Source organism: Rutilus rutilus (genome assembly GCF_951802725.1).
Source record: "Rutilus rutilus genome assembly, chromosome: 3".
Classification (NCBI taxonomy): domain Eukaryota; kingdom Metazoa; phylum Chordata; class Actinopteri; order Cypriniformes; family Leuciscidae; genus Rutilus; species Rutilus rutilus.
This window is the reverse complement of record NC_140211.1, coordinates 55008522-55025017: the sequence shown is the minus strand read 5'-3', so window position 1 is coordinate 55025017 and position 16496 is coordinate 55008522. Positions and strand designations below refer to the sequence as shown.

The following is a 16496-nucleotide window of genomic DNA, read 5'->3' as shown; positions in this document are numbered from 1 at the left end:
TAACACCACCACTGTCTGATAATATACACGCTTTGACAGAATACGATCCTCTATCAGTGTCTTTGTTTTGTCTGTTTACGTGGTTGTCATTGTTGGTGATTAAATCCACTGTTTAGAAATCCAGTGCATCAGGGATTCAGACTAAATTTAGAGCAGGAACATGTAACAACAGAATAGTCATTGGACTTACGCCTGAAATGAATGAGTCAGTTTGATCCTATTTGATCGTATAAATTTGTCTGCAGGATTAACATGACCTTCACTGGCTCAGCGCCAATTACCACATGAATCTGTCTCTTTTATAGCGGGATGCGACACTCCCACTCTCTTTCTCTGGGTTATGGTTTGCTCTGATGACAACACCTGCTGGAAATCATTGATTAGTCAGCATTAAAAGTTATAGTTATATTTTAATCTTTAGTGTCACTACTAAAGTACCACTACTAATTTGCCTGATGTGCGATTCTGTTGCGTATGAGAAACTGAAACGGTGCTACTCTATGAACCAGAACAGCTTGTTCTCTGATACAAACCTCAAGGTCTCTAAATAGCTGATTTAAACTAGTGTAAAGCCAGATGAAACAACATTCTCAACAATACTGATGTGGGAAACAGGAGGAGTTGATCCAGTTAGAAGGCTTTTCAATCCACAAATCACCAACATTTACAATGGATTACACTAACTGTAACTATGGCGTTATTGTGGGATGTTCAAATCAAATGTTATTATAGGCTATTATTAATATAGGCTAGACATGTATTAAAGGAGCTCACAATCAAGCTCACAATCAACTCCTCCAGCTGCTGTCAAACATGCATTCCAAGGGACAAAACATGTAATATTAATATCAAATCAGGTGCTGGTGGCACCGATGCCAATTCCCCGATGTTATTCTTGAGTCTGAAGCGCACAATAGTTTGTGGCTGCAGTTGCTGAGGCCCAGAAGTGCAGGCCAGTGATGCTGAGCTCTCTTGACTTCATTATCAAATTGACTGGTTTTAATCTGCTCTGGATGGGCTCTCAGTCATCAAGACCGTCCAGGGTCAGCGGGTGTTCCCGTAATGATGCGCTGAAGCCATTATTTCAGATTAACGTTCTTTCTTCAGACTCTCTGCACATACTGTCCCACAATCTCCAGCAACTGTTGGCCCAAGAGAATCTACCAGCTTTAGATAAAGGAGGAATGCTTTGCATTCTAGTGAAAGGGAAGTAAAGTACAGACACTTTTGAAGTGTAGTGTCTTTTCGGTCAAAATCAGCCAATGCAGAGCCCCTATTATGAAGCGTGTTTGTGGGCTTCAAAGGACCACCTGCTAAAAGTAATTAAGCCATTTGACAGAAGGCTTTAGTGCGACTCATGCCCAGTAGAGTGAGGAACATTTTCATACAAGACCTCACTATAGCTTTTTTATAAGTACATATCCCACAGGTCTGTTTTATTGGAAAGGTTGGTAAGTTTAGTAATGTATTTGAATCTGATTTCATTCATAATAATTAATAAGGCAACTGAGCCTAAGTGTTTTTTTTTTTTTTTTAACCATGTTAAGGTGTGTAAGCACAATGCAGAGTTGAAGCACACAACTATGGAGTCAAATCCATGCCACATATATTTGAAAAACAATAAAGTATTGAAAAAGAAAAAGAAAGCATTGCAAAAGAAAAACAATAAGTTTTGCTAATTCATTGTCTCTGTTTTGCACTGCATTACCCTGTAGAACAAGGGTGTCAAACTCAGTTCCTGGGTGGCCACAGTCCAAGGCTGTGTCCCAAACCGCCCCCTTTACCCTTAAATAGGGCACATTCGTAGTGGTGTCCGAAACCATAGTGGTCGTTAGTCGTTACTAAGTGCGCTAATTTAATCCCGCAATAACGAGTGTACAACCGATGTACGCTCAACGGCTAGAGAATAATACCCACAATGCACTGTGAAGGTCATGCCGTATGAATTCCCGCGTCTCGTCAGGATGGCGCCCGCAGCTGAATCATCCATCCATCCATTTTCCAAACTGCTGGTCCCAAATGGCTACAGCGTAATATGGTATAAATTCTTTTTTACTTATTAAATAGTTTAATTAAGGTTTATACATGCTAGTTTCCATGACAGAGTAAAAAAAGTACAACTGGAGCTGCCAGTTTGCTAAATTTCAATGGATTATTAAACGACAAGCACAAGCTATGCGAAAGCGGCAGCCCTTCCGGTGCACTCAGTGTCCGAATTCACTCACTCGTTTCCATAGTATATAAGTGGAGTAATGTAGGGAATAGTGAACAAGGGTATATATTCAAACACAGCCCTATAGAGTTCACTTCCGACCCTGCTTCAACACACATACCTGTGGTTTAAAATAAGCCTGAAGGACTTGTTTAATTAGAGTTGAAGCGAAACTCTGCAGGGCTGTGGCTTTCCAGGAACCGAGGTTGACACCCTGATGTAGACTAAAAGCAGGCTGGGTGACTTTCTCTTTGTCTTAAAAGTAAACCATACAAACAATACATAGAATTTCCCTGAATAACAATCAGGCGTTTGCTTTGGGCCTTTGATTCAGGCGCTCTTGATTGTGTTCAAAGGGTCTGGGAATGCTTAGCGGGATCTGAGCCCATAGCCTATCCCCCCCCCCACACACACACACTCTTTCCATCAGCTGGCGTCTGTTTGGCAGGTGTGAATCTTTGTTCAGTCCAGGTATTAATGTCACCCGCATCACACCGCAAGCTTATCGTTTTTATCACACCCCCACGGGACTAGAACATGAGCACAGATACGCTTGCTGAATAAAAGTAGGATTGCGTCCAACCTGGGAACCTACGCCTGGAAATGTTGATCAGCCTGGCCGCTTAATTCCAGCGTCTTGCAGTAGACATGTTAGAGATACAAATTAAATAAACAGTGCTTTGTTTTTTCAGGTAAGTCTAACAGTATTTAGGTACAGACACTGCATAGATTTCACTGTATAAATAATTAATCTTTGCTAAAGCTACTGAAGTCATTTTCTCTTTGTCTTTAGTTGCTTGATTAACGTTGATGACAGACGGCAGCAGGAATATTAGGCTACTGTCACTTTAAGAGCTAATGCACGGATCCGATATAATGATACGCATCAGTTTTCTTCTTCAGTTATGTTCACTAAACTGATAAGCGACTGTTTACTAGGAAACTCGCTGAGATGGTCATTTTGACATAATTTTGCATCAGATGTGTAAACAATATTAGTTGAAACATTTACACTTCGTCACAACCTGCATATTTTTTAAATGCTCAAGACAAACGTCACTACCTGAACCTCACAGCGATTGGCTTGCGCTAGTGTTGTGCGATGCTCCATAGTCGGCATGTCCTATCGTCAGCCTGTGAGATTACAGATTCACAATATTGTCGCACGTGGGGAATTGCAATAGTTTATTTGATCATTAATTTTCTCATATATACTTATTTATTTACTCATTTATTCAATTATTTCCTTTGTTTTGTCGAGGGAAATTGTAATATTTCATCATTTTGCGAGCAAAGATGGAGTTTGCAATGAAGAAAAATATCGCGTTACATAGAAATATTTCACCCAAAAGGCGAGCCCGTGGATATCTCGCATGCGATTTGCAAACTTAGCACGAGAGTTATGTTGGTGTAGGAGTCTCGTCTCAAACTGACCGAGCTTTTGGCATCTGACTCTGCACGGCACATTCATTCTCTCAGACACTACCAGAACAATTACCTCAATGATGATGGTAAATCACTATCTTAATTTATTGGCTTAAAGGGGTGGTTGATTATGATTTCACTTTTCTAACTTTAGTTAGTGTGTAATGTTGCTGTTTGAGCGTAAACAACATCTGCAAAGTTACAATGCTCAAAGTTCAAAACAAAGGGAGATATTTGCTTTTAAAGAAATTGCTTTTTAAGGACTACAACAAACGGCTGGTAGAGACCAGACAACATTCCTCCCGGGTTAGTGACATCATCAACCCTAGAATTTACATAAACCCCGACCCCGGAACACGATTTATAGATTATCAAGACAGTATATGCTAATCAATGACTAGAAGATAACGACACATAAGCTACCTAAATTCATCAACTAACCATTCAGAAATGTCCTGTTGCTTCTACATGTTGTCACTTCTTCTTGAGTCTCTCCATCATTGTCTGACTCCGGTTTGAACATAAAAGGCTAATGAAATTTTCAGTGCATGTCTGTGTGAGGTAAAAGGACACAAGCTGTTGAAGCTCCGCCCCCTGTGCCGGGAGCAGCAGCTCATTTGCATTTAAAGGGACAGACACAAAACGGTGCGTTTTTGCTCACCCTCAAAAAGTGATAATTTTAACATGCTATATAAAAATATCTGTGGGGTATTTTGAGCTAAAACTTCACATACACACTCTGGGGACATCAGAGATTTATTTTACATCTTGTGAAAAGGGCATTATACCACCCCTTTAATATTTCTCTTGTGGACCATGCTAATGTCAATGAAAAAAATTAGAAGAATCAATATTTCTTGTTAAACAACTTTTGTTATTAAACAACAATTTCTTGTTGTGCTGTGTTCGGACCTAAAGACTGCTATTAGGCCTATATAATTTTAGTAATATTATTATTAATAATTATAATTTGTACTTGTATTGTTATCAAATTACATTAAATTTGTTTATGTGCTATGGAAACAAAACAAAATGCTGATGAACAACATGTTTTTGCTTAGGCTTAAACAACAACTCTATATGATGCACTCTTGACAATTTGTGAATAACAACTGTTTGAAAAACATTTTCATTTCATTCCTCAATCCTACGCGCATGTCGGTGATGTCGCAAGTCTGGTTATGTGGTGATGTTGTTATGAAATGTGGAAAGGCAAATTAATTATAGATCCTAATAATTTGATAATACTAGCCTGATAATAATAATTGAATACATTCATGGATAAACAAGCAAATTATCATCTTGATAACGTCAAAGGCATCAGCCATCGGCGATATCTCTGACTATCGTCATTACACGATATACTGTCGTCTTTCGGCACAACCCTAGCTGGCGCCCGTGTTTTTCTCTTGATATTTACATAAAGGCAAGAACTGCGTAATGTTTTGATTATCTCGGCCACTCAAGGAGCTTTTTCCGGTCCGCTGGCAATCTCACTTCCATAGGATTGAATAAATAAATAAAACCTCAAAACAAAACTTGACGACGCAAGTTTATTTCAGAACCTGTAATATGATGACAAAACACATTTGCACGGAAAATATTTTTGTGATATCAGTCAGTATTGGTTAAAAATCGTTTAACAAGAAAATATTGAATACATCATAAATATTTCCTTTGAATTGTCTATCTGTACTTCAGTGAAAGGCCTGGGATGAAGATCTTGTAGGCCTGAGCACCTTGTCATAATGAATACCCGCTCGAGAACAGGCCAACCTGTTTCATGTCAGCACCTAACGATATTATCCCTGATAAAAATACCCTCTAATCTGATAATGCCCCTGCTTGTGTTGACATCTGTGTGTCTTTTACAGTGGCATCTTCACATTTTCTTCTCTAGATCTCCATTGTTCCCCTGTGTTTTGACCTTTAACCGATATCAGACATCAGTGCCGCTCGTGTCGTGACGCTCGGCCTTGCGCCCGAGGCTGGCTTGGCTTCTCTTGAACACTGTGTTGTTGTTGTTCTGTCATCAGGGTATTTTTTGGAGTTGCAGGCAGAGTATTTTTGAGGAGATGCAGAAGAGGTTCTCACAGGTAGTTGTGTGTGTGTTGCATGTGTGTTTACAGCATGGTGATTCATTTGACACTAACCCTCAAATGAAGACGTCAGGGAAAAAATGAGCTGGTTTGAGGGGAAGCTGAGGGCAATACACTTTTCCAGGCAGATGGGAAATTGAGCTTAAAAAAGCTGAAAAAAATACCAATAAAAATGAAGCTGGTACTTTTTGTTTAATGCAAAATTGCGATATTATTTTCTTTTGATTTTGGAGTGAAATATTCCCAGGAGATTTTGTTGATAGCCTCCATGAGATTCACCCAGATAATAATAATATGATCAAGGTGTGGGTTTTTTTGCAGGCAGCTGGGAATTTGAGTATGTAGTGTGAAAAATGTAATTGTCTTTTAAGTGATTAAAGTCAACATGAAACAACATTCCAATTAGGGCTGGGTTGAAAATTATGATTTCTCGATTTTAATCAAATCTTAAATCCCAAGAATCTATCTTTTAGTCTATGCTTTTTTCATTTGTGTAAACAAAAGTCACTAAACTATTTGTAGCGAGCTTCCTATCCAATAAAGATACATAAGCTAAGTATTAGCTTTCAAATTTTGACAATTTTATTGCAAAATTGAAACAATAAATGCCATTTTGGCGCTCTTTTAATGTGGCGTGACAGTTTGCTGTTGCCGCTTCAGTTCAGGCGAAGCGGCAGCGTGGAGCGCGAGAGAACACGATCATCTCTTCCTCTTTACTAGCATGAAATAAACATGAATGAACATCAGAAGGTATGTTGAAAGATACAGTACAATTTACCGAAATTCGTTTCGCCACATGTAATCTCTAATGCTGGGTACACACCAAAAGATAATCGGGCTGATTTTGGGCCGATTTCCTCCCTTCCGACAATCCTAGCTACGTCCCGATTATCTTGATGGTTCAACAGATTATCTTATCAGATTTTCCTTTGGTGTGAGGTGTGTTAAGAGTGTCCGAACCTGCTCGGAAGAACGTCGGAGCCGCCCCGATCGCGAATCGTAAATATTCAACATGTTTAATATTTACGATCAGAAATCCTGATGTGTGGGGGGGAACTCAGAGGACAAACGCGCGCACGCTCTGGAGATTATCACGTGAAACGAAACGATATCCAATCAGAAAGCGAGATGATGGAAGACGGAAGCATAACAAACACAGTCATGACGCAGCACAAAGTGAAATTGATGTGGACCGCAGAAATGGAGGATCAGCTTGTTGATAATTCCAACAAGTATTGTTGTTCCAACAACAAAATCATTCCAAACACTATCATCGCAATTTTTTCCTGCATATCGTTCGGCATGCTTATTCTGAAAACTCGCGAGATTTTGCGAGATTTCCTGTGTTCACAGTCAAGACTCTGGTTGAAAATCAGTTTGTGTGTGTTGTGCTGTCTTTGTCATGGCACACCACACACTATAGGAGAAAAACGGTTAAATCTATGATTTTTTTGTCCTCATGTTTGTGGTCTATCACATTTTGAAAATCTTATAAGATGTAAAAAATCTTTTGGTGTGTACCCAGCATAAATCAGTGTCTCAGCCGTGGAAAGACGTCAGTAAAACAGATTGTAAACAATGTCATGTTACATTTACCTCAGAAAAGCCATTCAATGTCCATCAGCTAGACAAATTTACCCTAGAGATAAGCTTTTTGATAAATACATGCACTATATTACATATTCATTATATTTTTACTCAGTGTTCTTCAGTATTTCATGTGTTTGAATAAATCCGTCATAAGTTTTTGTGACGAATTCCTAATTTCCTTTTCTGACTGAAAGGACTTTTCCCCTCCCTTTATGCAGCCTCTACAAATTCAGCATTTTTCTAGGTATAAAAGTCTATTAAAATATTAAAAGCGAATAAATAGTAATACAAAATATCTAACAAGTTATTATAGGCTATACTATTTATTTGATAAAAAAAACATGTATATTCAGTGTTTGCTTTGGGAAGCCAGTGATTATGGTTTATAAAGTTATAGATATGGATAATATTCCCACAAAAAAAGGTATCACTTCGCTTCAGAAGGCATTTATTAACCTCCTGGAGCAATATGGATCACTTTTATGATGGATGGATGCACTTTTTGGAGTTTCAAAAACTCAGGCTCTGCTCACTCCCATTATAAAGCTTGGAAGAACTCAGATTGTGTTTGGCTGAAAGAAGAAAGTCATATACACCTAGGATGGCTAGAGGGTGAATACGTTATGGGATCAATTTTGGGGGGTAAACTAGCCCTTTAATTTAAACTAAAGCAACTTTAAAATAATCTTGTGAAGTTATTGTCTCTGCTCATCACATCAATAATGTAAGAAGAAATGTTTTGCTTGCGTCGTGCTTGGAATCCTTAGTCAGCGCTTTTTGTAACATGATCAGTTCTTTAGCAGACGCTATGAAAAGGCCATGGCTCTGCTTTGTAAACAACACCTGCAATTAACCAACCAGCACCAGTCAGAGTCAACATTATGGCCTTGACGTCATGCTGTGACCCCAAACACAGTACACTTAAGCCATAACTTCACTGTTCTGAGCCGTTTCTACACTTACATTTAACCCACTGGTGTCAATAAGATTAATAGTATGAATGTCTATGAATGTTTGCTAGTTTACTCACAGGCATGATCAGGCTGTTAACAAGTCCTGTTTAATCTTGTATGTTTCATGGTGGATTGCTGTATTAATTAGGTTTGTATTATGAGTTGAAATATAGCCTACAGCATACTTCTTCTTGCTTACGCACTCCCTGGCTTACCACATGAAAACGTGCATTACGTAACTATGATTGGTCAGTTCTCTGATGATATTGCCTGGTGCAAGAAAACTATTGCACTTTTGCTCATCTAGTGCATTTCCCTGGCATGTCTGATTGACGTTCTTAGCACTGGAGTGGAGCTCAAACTGATGTGTGTGTGTGTGTGTGTGCTTGGTTAAAGTAAACTTAACACTCACCCTATGTGTGCATTCACAGATTGAAAGTGCAGCGGAGGAGCCGAGAGTGCTGTGTATTGTGCAGGACACCACCAATGCCAAGACCGTCAATGAGAAGCTGACGCTCAACCTGCCCGCCTCCACCACCGTCAACAAATTCTACGAGGATGTGGCTCACAAGGCTGGATATGTGAACGGCACTTTCTGCCTGGCGTGGGCCAACGCTGGGGACGTGGTGAGAGTCTTCCCCAACGAAACACACAAAAGTCTTACCAAAACATGGACTGTTTCTCTCTAAAATAAAATAAAAACATTCAAAATGATGCACACTGCATTAAGGAGATGGCAGTTTTTTAGCATTATGTAATGCTTTTATAATTAATACAGTAAATAATGCAGCCATAATATGTGAGTGTAGTACGTATTTACATATGCTTAGTATTTATATACACTACTGGTCAAAAGTTTGTGGTCAGTAAGATTTTTTTTTTTAATGTTTTTGAAAGAAGTGTCTTATGCTCTCCAAGGCTGCATATATTTGATCAAAAATACAGTAAACATAGTAAAATGTAATTTATTTATTCCTGTGATCAAAGCTGAATTTTCAGCATTATTACTCCAGTCTTCAGTGTCACATGATCCTTCAGAAATCATTCTAATTTGCTGATTTTGACACACACACACACACACTGTCCAAAAGTGATATCCAGATGGGATCATTGTTTAGGGATGCACCGAATATTCGGCCACCGAAAATTTTCGTCCGAAAGACTTTTATCACCGAAACAATACGGCCGAAATGTTGTGATGACGCAAACAGCAGGCTTTTACATTATTATTTAATGTATACATGAGTGGGGTCAAGTTAAACATTTAATTTTATACTTTGCAATGTGCTAAATAAATATTTGCATACAATTTTAATTGATTTATTCTTTGAAACTTTAATATTAATTTATGCAATTGCAATGCCTTGATTTTAGTAAAGTTAGTACACAGTCATAGCCATAAATGCAATGGTACTAATAATTGGCATAATTTCTTTCGGTGTTTCGGTTTTCGGTTTTCGGCCTTGGTTTCCTCGTTTTCGGTTTTCGGTTTCGGCCAAGAATTTTCATTTCGGTGCATCCCTAGTTTTTAATTGTTAACTTCGATCACAATATGAGGAAAATATTTTTATATTTATTTTAAATATCAGGAAAGAACAAAACAGTAAACTTGGTTAATGTATTTATCTGACAAAATTGTTATAAGGGAAAACAAACTTTAGCTACATGCATAAAAAAAGGCTCACAGGAAAAATCATACATTGCCTGCAACATAATCAGTTATTAATATTTAGTTGGATCTGTAATTTATGCATGTTTTCATAATTTCTTTGGAAATTCTGCACAATATGACAGGATTCATTGCGGTATCACAAGTAATTTTGAATATTATTTGAATAAAGGCTGAAGATTTCCTAGGCCACACACATCACTTCACCCGTGTTGTAGCACGTTGTTACGGGAAGAGCCTTCATGACTAGCACAGTCAAGTTCGCTTGTGCATTCGCAGCCTTTTGTGCGATTGTAAGTTGTATTTACACTGCTTCAAACTAGGCTACTCCACTATACATATTTGATTTATGATGAAGTGCTTAGACAGTGAGAATTAGACCGATCTGCCAATATATGGGTTATCAGTGTCAGTGCCATGTTTTCCCACACTGCTGAAGTGAATGTGATCTGATTAGACGGAGCTGTGTTATGACATGTACTCTGCTCTATTCTCCATCTAACTGTGTGTTAATCCCAGCGCTGACCCAGCACAGAGCCTGTAGTTGCAGGTAACTCTCTGAGTAGGTCACTGGATTAGGCAAGGCAAGACAAGTTTATTTATATAGCACATTTCATACACTGGTAATTCAAAGTGCTTTACATAGAAGTAATTAAAATAATCAAAAGAAATAAGAACAGTTTAGAACAAAAAGGAAATAAAACACAGTGCAAACACTCTTGTTTGTACCGTCACCCACTCCAGTCCCAACATTAGTACGTCCAGACCTGTGGGTAAATTGCTAGTACGTCATGTCCCTCAGGCAGCACAGCTTTTTCTTCCATACTAACCGAATCCTCGGACGAGATGTGGGCTATCTGCAGTATGTCAGCTTGATTATTTTCTCTTTTACAGCATTTTGCAGTATTTCTGCAGTCTTAAGACTTTCTTAAGACTGTTCCAGACAGCATCTGCCCCGCATTCGTTGTCCTGCTTTTGTTTTTCACTACCTCTCTCACTCTTGTCCTCTCTTATCTCTTTTTTTTTTTTTTTTTTCAAGGCTCCTCTGGACCAGGCCGGTGAGATGTCCCTGGTGTTGTCTGGTTTTGAGGCTGGGAAGAAGAATTTCCTGCAGCTCACAGACAAGGACGGAGAGCAGCCTCAGATCGCTTCAGTGAGTCACGATATGAGCTGTTTAAATACGTCACCTGTCATCCATCGATCAGTCGTACCACTATCTGTCAACGCAATGACTGTCTGTCGTCTGCTCTGACTATCGTTTATCCATCGTTATCGCTTTATCATTTGGTCTTTTTATCGTTCATTCAAACATTCTATCTATCTATCGTTCGTTCGTTCGCTCTGTCTATTTTCCTATTGTTAATATAATCTATCATTTTTTCATTCTTTAGCTATCGGTCATTTTATCTATCATTCATTCCTTTATTCTTTTTTTACTATTTTGATCTATTATTTGTTGTATATCATTTGTTTTATTTATTGTTTGTTGTCTCTATCTATCTAATGTTCGTTCATTCGTTTGCACACTCGCTCTATTTACTGATTGTTCATTCTATCTTTAGTTTTTTCATTCGTTTTACCTGTCGTCTGTTTTAGCTATCGCTAATTTGATCTATCGTTCCATTCCTTCATTCTGTCTAGTTTAAAAAAAATTGTTTGTTGTCTATATTTCATTTTATTTGTTTTTTTGCCTATCGTTCGTTTTATCCGTCCATCCATCCGTTGTTTTATCCATCGTTTGCTTTATCTATCGGTTGTTTTATCTATCATTCATTTTATCTATCTTTTGTTCTAACTATCGTTCATTCTAACCATCGTTCATTCTATCGAGCAATCTGTTCTATCGTTTTTCTATAATCTTTATTTTTTATATTTAACAAAAGTGCAAAGATTGCATCAAGCGGAGAAAAAAAAAAACTGTCTTTCACATTCATCATAACCCTGGCCTTGAACTTGGTTTCACATCTTTCCATTCCCACTTTTTGTTGTGAAACCCAGTTTAGGTTGACCTTGCAGGCTCCTACCCTACTTTATTTTCAGTAGTACTAAAGAATACAACATAATACGGATGCAACATCATAAGAAAAAGAAATTGGAAAAGAACGAGTGTTAATTTGATAACCTTGAGGCATGAGATCTTAATCATGTATAGTGAGCATTGCATATTTAGCATTATTCTTGTGTGACTCTTTTACAGGATGAATCTGGCACAGCGGACAGCAGTGGTCTTGATGACAGTTCTCAGGACCGCTTCATTGGACCTTTACCGCGGGACGGTACTGTGGGCTGCAGCAGTGACTACAGCAGCCCCAGTTACTCGTACTCCTCCATACTCAACAAATCAGAGACAGGTAGCACTGCTTTAACATGCATTGTTGTGAAGGGCATTATGGCCGCAACTTTGCCACACAGATTCATTTGTCTTGTGTCTGCTTTAAAGGTTACGTTGGTTTGGTCAACCAAGCGATGACCTGCTACCTGAACAGCCTCCTGCAGACCCTGTTCATGACCCCTGAGTTCAGGAATGCACTCTACAAGTAAGTAGTCTGTGTTTAGTGGGATAACTAGTTCATATGAACTAGATTTAAAGGAATAGTTCACCCAAAAATGACAATTCTGTCATTAATTACTCATCATGTCATTCCAAACCCATAAGACTTTTGTTCATCTTCTAAAGATGTTCATCTTCTAAGATGAAATCTGAGAGATTTCTGTCCCTCCATTGACAGCTACGCAACTTCCACTTTGACGCTTCAAAAAGTTCATAAAGAGATCGTAAAACTAATCCAAATGAATTCAACATACTGTCTCTAATGCCATTTTTGGCACTATTAATAGCTTGTAGTTTTTTATTCGTATTTTTATAAACATTCGATTCTGCCTCCATATTTTGCATTCTACAGCTATTACCTCTAACACTATTTTGAATGTTTCTGCACCAGTTGGGAGTTTGAGGAGTCCGAGGAGGATCCAGTCACCAGTATCCCGTACCAGCTCCAGAGGCTGTTCGTTCTCCTGCAGACGAGTAAGAAGCGCGCCATCGAGACCACAGACGTGACCCGCAGCTTTGGCTGGGACAGCAGTGAGGGTACGAGGAGTCACTTAACGTCTCTTTGAGAAACTTTACCCACATTAGCACTGCTGTTATCAGATAGCAGGAGGAGTCTTGATTACCCGTAACTCTTTACTGTGTGTGTTTTGCAGCCTGGCAGCAGCACGACGTCCAGGAGCTTTGCAGAGTCATGTTTGATGCACTAGAGCAGAAGTGGAAACAGACCGAGCAGGTATGCGATGCAAGCCCCGCCCCCTCATCTCTTGATGCTAATCCACAACCAATGAGATCCCTACATCAGGGTCAGGACAAAAGACCCAATGTTCGTTCGAATGTCCGAATGTCCTCAACGTTTGAGGTGGGTTGGGTCATGGCATGCACTAAACAAAGGTTTGCATGTTTCTACACTCAGCTGATTGTTCTCTTTTAAGCTGTGCTGTAAGACTTTGTGAAGTCTGTAAGACTTCGAAATCTGTATTTGTGCCAGTAAGTTGGCAAACCTAATTGTTCAGAAAAAAAAAACACATCTCAACCACTTGTTTGGGATTTCTCTGAATTTATAATGGGGTCCAAAAGTGACACACCGACCCGACATCATAAAGCTAGCGGAGACTGTGTTGTTGTCTTGCATTGCCTGCGTCTCGAACAAAAAGCTGTGTTTGAACACACCACAAAGACTACGGTCAATGGCCAACTTGTGTTAGAAGAAATGACTCTCCACACCAGCAGGTGGCAGTAAGTCCATTCATCCTTCATAAAGGGGAACGAAACTACAACTCTGGAACTATCCAAACTGAAAACAAAGCTGCATTTGCTTAACATTTTGAATATAGGAATCCTGTTGGTCTTTATTTTGTTCATCATTCATTTTGAAAATATTCACTTGTTGGAACGCTCAGATAATATGTCAAATTAGAAGTGTGTGTACCTTCATGACTTTGTTGTTTACTTGCTTTCATAATTTTTCTAAAGCCAATCGCTGATTTGACGTGCTTAATCGGCCGAAAAGCCGCCAATGGTTGCCGAACACACCGCAAACACTGTGTGGACAGATGCTCACCGACGGGCCGACCGTCGACTTGGTGTGTCTCAGCCTTTAGACCCCAATGAAAATTTGAGATTCAAAAGGATTCTGAATTGAAGCTTAAAATGATAAAGGTTTTTATTTATCTCAATTTCAAATGAAGAAACCGACTGATTTAACCATTCTGATTAACATTGATCATCATGTGAACTTTTTACAGACAGTCAGATGCTCCTGTTTCTATTGAAGCACAAGATTCTCTTTAGTTCATTCTCCAATTGGGCTGGAGAACGTGATCGTCAGGTTTTACACAAACTTTTTGAGTTCATGCAGCTTAAGTGCTTAAGTTAACACATAAAAGGGACATGCCAAAGATATTCTGTAATTCAGTTTCATTTTTTTTTGTATTATGCTCATCTATATAATAGAAAAAATGCATACAATACATTTTCATTCTGAATGTATGGGTGTGTTTATTGAACTTGTTTTGATGGACTGTCTTTTGTTTTTCCCAGGCTGACCTGATCAACCAGCTTTACCAGGGCAAACTGAAGGACTATGTGCGCTGCTTGGAGTGTGGCTATGAGAGCTGGAGGATTGACACGTACTTGGACATCCCTCTGGTCATCAGGCCCTTCGGGGCCAGCCAGGCTTTTGGCAGCGTGGTGCGTACGGCCATCATCATGACCATTTATTTGTAGCTGCGGTGCTTTTGTATTTGTCCTGTCAGTATTTACACATGCTAATTGGCGATTTTAATATTGTTTGATATGGAAATATGACCATTGCTATAAGCTAGAGAGTTATATGCTATTTGATTCAATGGAAAATGAAATCAGGAGTCCATAGTGAAGTAAACACTACAGCAAAACACAGTCACAGCCAATCAGAAAATATATTTATAAGTCAGGATATCATCCAAAGTGCTCCAAAGTTATTTTAAAGGGGTCCTATTATGCTTTTTTATTTACATCCTCAACTTTCTTTAGTGTGAAATGTTGCTGTTTGAGCTTGAAAAAGGTCTGCAAAGTCACAAGGTCCCTCCAAGCGGGAGTTATTCTCTATATCAGTGCGCACCATTTGTGAACTCCCTGAAACGCCTCCATTGTAGTCTGGAGTTTTATTCCGGGAACGAACACGTCACAATATTCCTCATTTAAATAATTCCCGTCCAAGGCATAATAACATAAAAAAGAAAGGGCGGTGCCTGTTTGAGTTAGTAAGTAGTGTGTCTGTTGAAACTAGCGGTTGCGGTAAGGGCGTGACATTTCCTAAACACGCTTGAGGCGGTTGAGCATTCACAACACACCGATCCAGCCGGCCAATCAGAGCACATTGTGCTTTTTGGGGCATCATAGAGACAGGAACTAAAGAGTGCGTTACTGACAGACAGGGAGCTGCAACAATGTCAAATTATCAAATATGTGGAAAATAATGTTGTTGTTGTTTTTTTTTTTTTTTATCAAGCATGAAAACCTACTTTAGTAGACTCCAAAAACCAAATCAAGACTTTGAAAAAAAGGCATAATAGGTCCTCTTTAAACACTGTTATTTATATACTTTTAAGTTATTTACAGGTGAAACTCGAAAAATTAGAATATCGTGCAAAAGTTAATTTCAGTAATTCAACTTAAAAGGTGAAACTAATATATTATATAGACTCATTACATGCAAAGTGAGATATTTCAAGCTTTTATTTGTTATAATTTCTTACAGCTTATGAAAACACCAAATTCAAAATCTCAGAAATTTTGAACATGTTCAGAAGCTGTAAGCCATAATCATCAAAATTATAACAAATAAAGGCTTGAAATATCTCACTTTGCATGTAATGAGTCTTCATAATATATTAGTTTCACCTTTTAAGTTGAATTACTGAATGTCAAATGCAATATCCAAATGAAAAAGGAGCATGTTTGTCCTTATTTTCCACTAATTTTCTGCTGAACAGGAAGAAGCCCTGCAGGCCTTCATCCAGCCTGAGACTCTCGACGGGCCCAACCAATACTTCTGTGAGCGCTGCAAAAAGAAATGTGACGCCCGCAAGGTGAATCAGATCAGATACGATGACTGTCTAGTCACATTTCAGTTTCTTATGCAGTATTTCTCTCTCCAGGGCCTGAGATTCCTCCATTTCCCATACCTGCTGACTCTGCAGCTGAAACGCTTCGACTTTGATTACACCACTATGCACCGCATTAAACTCAATGACCGCATGACCTTCCCCGAGGAGCTGGACATGAGCCCCTTCATTGACGTCGAGGACGAGGTGAGACACAGCTTTATGATCTCTTTCCTCTTGTTAAAGAAAGCTGAACTGGTCTCTCCTGCCCTCTTCACATGTGGTATTAATATCTCAAATGTGTCTCTAGTCACCATTTGTGATTTGGTTTTTATCAAGTGACAATTTCTAATTTTGACTTCATGCCTCACTTTATTTTAGAGTAAGATGAATGTTGGTGTGTGAGGCTT

At 38.8% G+C, this 16496-nt stretch overlaps 1 protein-coding gene across 3 annotated transcripts in view; it reads left to right on the top strand.

The window, feature by feature from the left end:
- usp47 (ubiquitin specific peptidase 47) overlaps positions 1 to 16496 on the top strand; it is a 33678-nt gene that overhangs the window by 1768 nt on the left and 15414 nt on the right. For 2 of the 3 annotated variants that reach the window (XM_084403788.1, XM_084403787.1), the window contains exons 2-10: positions 8711 to 8905; positions 10988 to 11101; positions 12146 to 12299; positions 12389 to 12485; positions 12891 to 13036; positions 13153 to 13358; positions 14540 to 14689; positions 15976 to 16071; positions 16141 to 16293. In XM_084403788.1, coding sequence (XP_084259914.1) covers positions 8711 to 8905; positions 10988 to 11101; positions 12146 to 12299; positions 12389 to 12485; positions 12891 to 13036; positions 13153 to 13358; positions 14540 to 14689; positions 15976 to 16071; positions 16141 to 16293 — 1311 coding nt within the window. The remainder of the gene's footprint in view (positions 1 to 8710; positions 8906 to 10987; positions 11102 to 12145; positions 12300 to 12388; positions 12486 to 12890; positions 13037 to 13152; positions 13359 to 14539; positions 14690 to 15975; positions 16072 to 16140; positions 16294 to 16496) is intronic. The other variant, XM_084403789.1, reaches the window with a different exon arrangement.